General features: G+C 36.3%; 3 protein-coding genes across 3 annotated transcripts; all 3 read left to right on the top strand.

Moving 5' to 3' along the window:
* The first annotated feature begins 963 nt into the window (after positions 1–963).
* On the top strand, positions 964–4,590 carry LOC125777838 (trypsin eta-like). Its single transcript, XM_049453753.1, has one exon. It carries the CDS (start codon positions 1,199–1,201, stop codon positions 2,009–2,011), a length of 813 nt encoding a protein of 270 aa, XP_049309710.1. The 5' UTR covers positions 964–1,198; the 3' UTR covers positions 2,012–4,590.
* LOC105228385 (trypsin) lies at positions 1,703–4,618 on the top strand. The gene has a single exon (XM_011208202.4). It carries the CDS (start codon positions 3,738–3,740, stop codon positions 4,473–4,475), a length of 738 nt encoding a protein of 245 aa, XP_011206504.2. The 5' UTR covers positions 1,703–3,737; the 3' UTR covers positions 4,476–4,618.
* Positions 4,619–6,921: 2,303 nt separating this feature from the next.
* Positions 6,922–7,761, top strand: LOC125777844 (trypsin-like). Its single transcript, XM_049453760.1, has one exon. It carries the CDS (start codon positions 6,993–6,995, stop codon positions 7,698–7,700), a length of 708 nt encoding a protein of 235 aa, XP_049309717.1. The 5' UTR covers positions 6,922–6,992; the 3' UTR covers positions 7,701–7,761.
* Positions 7,762–8,764: the final 1,003 nt, after the last annotated feature.

Here is an 8,764-nt window from a genome sequence, read left to right on the forward strand (position 1 = left end):
AGCTACCTAAATAAGCAAAAAATATACTATAAATAGTCTAAGGAGAGAGCCTTTATATACCCAATTAACTATCGACTACTTATTTACTCAGGAAATTATGCATTATATTTGAGTCACGTGTTTATATAAAATTTTCGACTTCAATGTTGTATTATAAAAAGTTTTGCTTACCGATTAAGTAGCCGCTTAAAGTCGGTAATATACAGGGTTTGTCCGGAAAGTAATACGACTGAGCCGATTAAAAAAAAAAGTTATTGAAGCAATCGTTTCAATTCTTTGAAAACTTTCAAAAGAGGCTTCTTCTGCGTCGATGCAGCGCTACCAGCGTGATTTCCATGCATTGAAGGCGTAACGGAAGGCATTCTCCGGAATAGCCTTGAGAGCGTAGGTGCATACTGCTTGGATACCCTCTGTCGTCTCAAAATGCTCGAAAGATTGCATCTTTGTCTTGAGATCATACTCAAAGATCCATGACTCGTCACCTGTGATTACGTTATTAAAAAATTAGTGGTCACTTTCACACACGTCCTAATTTTCTTGGCACACTTCCACTCGCCGCAATTTCTGGTCATCAGGTTTTCATCAGAGACCTCTTTCCGGCCCTCCAAACCTGGGTAAGACTGCTTGATCATATCAAAACTTTCTGTCGAAGATTTACCAAATTTCACACGAAACTTAATCGGATACCTCTGATCTGACGAACGCTATATTTTCGGCTTGCACGACTCAAAGAAACATGTCGCGCGAAAATGTTTGTCCTGACTCTCCAGGTGCTCGGAGACAACTGACCAGCCACTCGTTCGTTAGCTAGGAACGCCCTCTACCGAATCCAGTCGGTGCGCGCACGATCCGAAGTATAGTCGCGGCGGAAGAAAATCAGTGCTATTACTTTCCGAATAAACCTTGTATCATAATAAAGTTATCGTAATAATAAATAATGCGGTTCGGATCATGAGCTAAGGCCGATATTATCAAATTCTTGCGAATTACCTAGCAAAGTAATACATATATTTTATACGCAAAATAGGTCTCGAAGTTATGACTACTATAAAGAGTGCCATATATTACTTTGCAGAAATAAACCAAAAATAGCTTCGTATTCCACAAATTTCCAGCACGTGAACCACAATTTAGTCTTCACTAAGTGCTCGTTGCAGGCATAGCGGAGAGCACACATATTTAAAAATTTGGACTAGCAATGTCACCAACGAGTATATCATTAATATTCATTGCTTTCCTACTCGTGGGTTTTGGCGCTGCACGTGACAACGCTCGTTCACAGCTAAGTCAAAACCGCATCATAGGCGGCGACGATGTATCGATCGTGCATTATGCGCATCAGGTCTCACTGCGCCGTAAGACCTGCCAGGAATGCGCCTATTTGCATCTGTGCGGCGGCAACATACTCAACGAGGACACTGTACTGACAGCTGCTCATTGTGTAATCGATCGTGATATTCGTAACTTCATCGTAGTCGCAGGCACTGGCCAACGCACCGCTAGTGATGGCACTGTTGTGCTAATAGAAAAAATTGTCACACACGAACGTTACAATGCCTCCATAACGGATTATGATGTTGCTTTACTTTTTCTGGCCACGCCGTTGACATTGGATAGAGTGTTTACGGCAGCGGTACCATTGGTGCAGAGCACGCCAGAGATTGATGCAAAGGCCACCATCACCGGTTGGGGTACGCTCTCTGAAGGTGGCATGGCTGCGCTGCAATTGCAGGCTGTTAACGTGTTCGTGCTAGATCGCGCGCAATGCAGTGCGGCGTATGGCGATCGTTTCACAGCTGCTATGCTGTGCGCCAGTGCGAAGGACGGTGGTAAGGACGCTTGCCAAATGGATGCGGGTGGTCCTTTATTGGTGGAGAATCAGTTGGCCGGCATAATTTCGTGGGCCATTGGCTGTGCACGTCCCGAAAACCCAGGTGTTTACGTGAATGTGTCGCATGTGCGTCAGTGGATCGAGTTAACTGTGGCTGCTAACTCGTTGTATAATTTTTAACGTGTGTCGGTGTAGTGTTAAAGTTATAAAATAATTTTTAATAAAGTTTTTGTTGACATTTTTATTTTGAATGCATTGTTCAGCATGTCTAGTGAAAAATATATAGTACGTAGATAGAACTTGCTCAAAACGCAACCGTTTTTGAATAGGATGCTATTTTTGGATCAAACTTTATCAATGTTCGTCGTAGAGCGACCGATATTAGAAAGATTTGTGATATGTACGTATATACAGAGTTCTTTCAAAACGACGCTACAAAAGTAGACCGATAGGGGCAAGAAATGAGGTCATATATTTTCCAGCTCTTTTGACATTTCTTTTTAGTAAGGTTTGGCATTTCATCATGGAAAGCTATACGATCGAACAACGAGTCGAAATTATTAAAACATTTTATCGAAATTCGGAGTCAGTAGTCTCAACTATAAGAACGCTACGTCCAATTTATGGTCTTCTTAATCATCCTGTCAGATCAACAACAAGCCAGTGACGGTTGATGAACTTCTTACGAATATCGAACATGAAATTGCAGCAGTATCGGCCGATTTATGCTTGAAAATCGTCGAAAATTGGGTTCAGCGTCTGGACTTCTGCAAGTGTGCCCGTGAGGGATATGCAAAAATGATGGTATCGAATGTACTTTGTTTTGGACCCAATTGTTCGCATCTTCTTTGTTATTCGCATTCGGAATCCTTCTTCTCTTTCATCTTGGCATTCAATTTGATCGTTCTGCAATTCATTCAAAATCGTCATGAACCTAGAAAAGTTTTAAACGAAAATGCGTTCTAATTTTTAACTAACACTATATATGCCTTAAAACAAATTCTTAATTGAAGTCAACGAAATATTTTATGCGTCAACATAATATTGTTCTCGACAACTGTTCAAATAAAGTACTTAAACGAAAGAGAGAATATCGTCACATTAAGCTAACTGCTTATTTTTGGCAACCAATATAAAAATTTGCTTTGAAGTTTCGGTATCCTAAGCACAATCCATTTAGGCCGACTTTCTCTTAAATAAAGTGTGAGTGTTTATTATTTTTCGGTATTTAATCGAATAAGGTAGCAGTAATGGGATTAGGAAAGGGAACCTCAGAGCAATTTTTGAGATCGCATTGAACTGGTTTCTATTTTGAGATCAACGACGCTTGTTGGATATTGGATTTTACGGATATTATAACTGAAATCAGTTTCACAACGCATTACGCTAAGGAAGAGGGAATTGAAAAACATATACTCCAACAGGCGAAAGGTTCAAAGAGACTTTCAACAAAATGATATAGAAACAGATGATCAGATACTCTTTGAAGTCCAAACCTTATTTTAAAATCATATTTTAACCGGGCTTTCATCTATAAAAACTTAAATCCGTTATACCGCCGACTGACAATACTTGTAGACGCTGAAAATTTCTTGCAACGTTTCATTGAGCTGGCTAAAATCAGATTCTTTCAGAATTAGTAATTGAACTACCGCCTACAGCTCGACTTCATGGCACTAAAAAGCGTCTGCGAATACTGCAGAACCTATGAAAGGTATACGAGTATTTATTTATTTGGTTAGTAAACACTGTGCCACCTGTTTAACTTATCAATAATATCCGCTGTTAGGATAGGTAAATAATATTTCAAAGAGCTTTTTCTATAAATATTATAACAGCACCAGCACTTTTTGGCACATTTTCCGTATAACGGTTCGATGAAAAGGGTCTAATTTCTCTAGTGAAAATGTTTAAAACCTTCAGCTGTCGTGTTTTAGTGCTTTTGATCGCATACCAAATCAACATATCACATGCCATTGGAGTTATTGGCGGTGTAAAGACAACTATTACGGATCATCCATATGTGGTTTCTCTGCAATTGGCCAACGGCACACATGTTTGTGGTGGTGCTCTAATCAAGAAGAATATTGTCGTCACAGCTGCACAATGCTTCGTTTTTCAGGATCCCGCCCAGCTTTACGTACGTCTTGGCACGGACAGTTATGCTGCTGATGGTGAACTTTTATCAATTAGTTCTTATATAATCAATGAGAATTTCGATTTTACCACCATGGACAGTGATGTGGCGGTATTGAAGTTGGCGAAAAATGTAGCGAAATCATCAGCGAAGCGTGAAATAAAAGTGGCTGGAGAAAAACCGAAGACGGACAGAAGTGGCGTGGTAACCGGCTGGAGTCAAAGTCGACAATTGGAAGATGTGACCGTGCGCATAATTAATGCAAAGAAATGCAGATCCGGCGAATATGTTTACAATAAAGATGATATAACGGATAACATGTTTTGCGCTCAGGCCTATAATAGATTCGTCTGCGATGGTGAACCTGGTAGTCCTTTGGTGTATAAGAAGAAATTGATCGGTTTGGTATCCTGGGGTTATGGTTGTGGCAATGTAGGCAACCCAGCCGTATACACAAATGTAAACAAGCTACGGAAATGGATCAAGAAGACTATAAAAAAGTTGTAGGTTGCGATTTTTCCTGAATGCAGTGGGGTAAAAAAAATCAGGAAAAATTCCAATAAATGGGAAAAATATATGTATGTAAACAGAATTAAAAAAATAAAATTGTTGATAATAAAAAGCTTAGTAAATAGAGCGATATACATACATACGTAGTATGGGATAAAAAAAAATAATAATAATAAAAAATATAAAAACGTATTGCGTTTATTTTATCGAAAAACTCCGGACGAGCTGTTGAAAAATTGTATAATTCGATACCTGATTTGTACCGTTAAAATTTTTGGCGTTTATTTTTCCACAAATCTCCGAACGAGTTATTGAAAAATTTTATCATTTCATACCTGATTTGTACCGTAAAAATTTATTGTATTTATTTTTCCATAAATCTGTGAACGAGTTAATGAAAATTTTTATATTTTGATATCTGATTTGTACCGAAAATTTGTTTGTGATTATTTTAACCATAAATATTTAAACGTGTTATTGAAAACTTTTATGATTTGATATCCAATTTCTACGCTAAAAATTATTGCGTTTATTTTTTCTATAAATACATATACATATGTATATTAATAGGTACAAATTTTCCTATATCGAATTTGTATCAAATCGATATTGAAATAAAATAGCGTTTCTCAGAATGTTAGATATAAAACTCCCCAAAAATGCGCTCTTACTACTACTTCCCTTCTCTCTTGATACCGAGTTTCTACCGAATATTATATTATAAAGCCCTTGCCTGTCAACGTATGCTATCAAAAAATGCAGTTAGTAATACCTGCGATTCTTATACAAGTACATACAGATGTGCTCAATTGTTGATGAACACATATGTACATATACATATGTATATATATGTATACGAATATTATTGACGAAATTGTTGTGATTTGCTAGACTGCTGGTATCTAAATATACATGGCTTAATTATTCCAATCATTTTATTATTAATGGCATGAAAGCGGTAAAGCCATGCAAAAAACATGAAAGTTAGCTCCTTTAATAACGGAGTAAATGCTAACTAAAAGTTCTAGTAGAAATTAGCTCATTTTTCTGAGACGGCGATACAATTATGTTTCTATATTTTGACATCGATATTTAACAATTTGCTAAGCATACTTTTAGGAAGTTTCTTAAATCATTCTATTATTAACTATATTATCTTGCAAAGAAAATGAATCACTAATTATTAAAATCGCAATCATAAGAAATTATTTCAATAGTTTGTATGTTCCGATTCTACTATTAGTTATACAGGAAGCAAGATATTATTATATTATATACATTGAAAAATATTACATGAATTCACTTCATTTATTTAAAATCTCTTTAGGTAAAAAGTCGCTCATACGCCCCACCCTTATTTTAATGACTGCAGTATGACACTTCGGCAAACAATAACTATGGCCGGCTTTAACATTTAGCGGATGTACGGATTACTTTACTTTTGAACAACTTTATGTTATAAATATTGATGTAACGTCAACTTCGGTTGCACCGAAGCTACATATATATACATATACTCCTTACAAATACCAATTATTCCTCACAAGGACTTGATTTTGATCGGTTAGATTATATGGTAGGTACATACATGGTAAAATTAGTGGCTCGATCTGAATTTCTTCAGAGATTGCCTTAGAAATAATCCATGCCAAATTTCTTGAAGGTATATCGCCAAATGAAAAACCATTCCAGTACATTATTCCTATCGTTCAGCCTCTTTGAGAGAGAAGGACGTGCGCAAAATTTTGATATTTCAAAAACTAAAGGAATAGTTTGCGTATATACAGACGAACATGCGGGCATGGCTTAATCGACTCAGTTCGTCATGCTCATCGTATATAAATATATATAAGTATACTTGATAGAGTCTCCATTGTTTCCTTCTAAGCGTTACAAACTTTTTAGCATACTTATATAACATTGTTCATATACGCTGAAAAAATTATACTACAAAAAAAAAAGACTTTAAGTAAAAGTTGAAAACTAAAAAGTATAGGAAAATAAACCAAACGCTAGTTCTTATTTTTATTTATATTATTTATATTTTGAATAGTGACATAACTAACAGTTTAATTTACTATATGTACAGATGTGTACAAATTGCTTTAACTACAAGTGCCAATGTTTACTAATGAAACGAAAATTTATTTTTAGACAGTATGCAGACAAAATGTGAATAAAATAACTGTTAAAGAACATAAGCGACATGATTATGGTAGGTATATCAATAATAATGGTAAACAAAAACCGTTATTATGAAAACCGGTTAAAACCTGCTACGGTTAATATGTTATAATGAAATTGGCTATCTTTTTACATTTAGATTAAAATAAACAATTATATAATCCGTTGTAGGTAAACATCTGTTTCTTTTAATGCTTAGAAGCCCGTAGCAGGTTTTTGAGAGTATATAAGGGCTAGAAAAAACGAATAGTTTATAGTTGAAATTTCGACATTCAAGAAATTAAGAACTAATCGCGGAGCTTCAATAAGAGATCTACAGTTCATATAAAAATGGCCAAGTTATACATTTGTAGTTTATTGCTGGTGATCGCAGCCTGCGTTTCTAACACCAACGCTGATGGAGCTGTGGGTGGTGTAGCCACCACAATTTCAGCACATCCGTATATCGTCTCACTACAAGGTACCGATGACTCAAAAGTCTGTGGTGGTGTCTTAATTGATTCAAAAACCGTCGTCACCGCAGCACAGTGTTTGAATTTCTACGACGTATCACAACTGGTGGTCGGTGTTAGCAATGGTGCTAAAGTCGTAAAAATTGCCAATAGCACCTTCGATATCGGTTTTGACTTCACCACCATGCAAAATGATGTAGCCGTCGTGAAATTGGCCGAAGCAGTGAGTGTTGGAATCATCAAACTGGCCACGAAAGAACCAACAAACGGTGTTAGCGGTGTGGTGACCACCTGGGACTCAAGCAGCAACCTGGTAGATATCCCAGTGACTGTCATTGACACCGCGCAATGTGGTTCAGGTGAATACAGCTACAGTGAAGATGATATATTATCCACAATGTTGTGTGGACTTGCGACTAACGCGAATGCTTGTGGCGCTTTACCCGGAAGTCCTTTGGTTTCAAAAAAGAAATTGGTTGGTTTGGTTTCCTGGGGCTATGGTTGTGGCAACAAGGGCAATCCAGCTGTTTTCACTGATATTGCATCTTTAGCATCGTGGGTAAAGTCAACTGCAAAGTCTTTGTAAAATGGCGCTATTCTTTGCATTTGCAAATTCAAATAAATTGAGGTTATATATAAAATGAAAAGTTTTTTAAATATTTGGCTAGATCATATTGCTTAAATTCACATGAATTTCTCGAATCATGATTTCTTATAATACTTTTCAGAAAACTATATTTAGGTGTCTTATGTTCATGAAAAATTATCTTCCTCCTAATTACCCATGAAAGACCGGTTTGAGACCCGCTGATTATTTCAGAACGTATAGGTTCAGTCTGCTAACAGTTGGAGGGTTGAACTTTGTCAAATTTTAAACTTTTCAAATCCTGTTCCAGAAAAATATTCTTTGAACAAATATATATATTTATAAATCAAAACCCAAATTTTGGTAGGTTCAAAGCAAACCAAAAATTTAGGTAAAATTCAGCCTTAAAAAAAACCTGCTATTTGGAACAAATGGCTCCGGTAGAACCTTCTGTAAGACTAAAGGAATACCTGTACAAATATTCACGTCTTTCCGTGCTGTAAATCGGACGCTATGAGGACACATAACGAAATAGAGTTTCAATTGCATATGTACTCGTATATACATAAATATATGATTTGGGAGTTGGAGGTAGTATCATTTTTTTATATATTGTTGTCAATACTACATACTAATAAAATGTATCCAATGAACATCAAGGTACCTTACATATCATCACCAATCATTACACCATATGATGTTCGAAAATCCTGATATTAGTTCTATGGAGGTTAGGTCTAGTTTTTCACCATTTTCATCCATTTTAGGCACAGAGTTGCATTGTTATAAGTAAAATACGCTCTCTTATTTTCATTGATATAACTCGCATGTTGGCCGATATATGCGGTGTAAAGTCTCCAGGAAGTTCGAAAATCATTATATATGGTTTAGGGAAGTATTGACCCGTTTCAACCCATTTTTGATACACAGAGTTGCTATTGTCAGGAGAGGATTCTCACTGAATTGCAATAATATGTGTGAGATATATTATTGCAATTCAGTGAGCAGTTGACCGATTTTTGCAGTAAAAAGTCAACTATAGGTACAGGGGTCCAAATATTCGG

This window comes from Bactrocera dorsalis, chromosome 3, assembly GCF_023373825.1.
Source record: "Bactrocera dorsalis isolate Fly_Bdor chromosome 3, ASM2337382v1, whole genome shotgun sequence".
NCBI classification, from domain to species: Eukaryota; Metazoa; Arthropoda; class Insecta; order Diptera; family Tephritidae; genus Bactrocera; species Bactrocera dorsalis.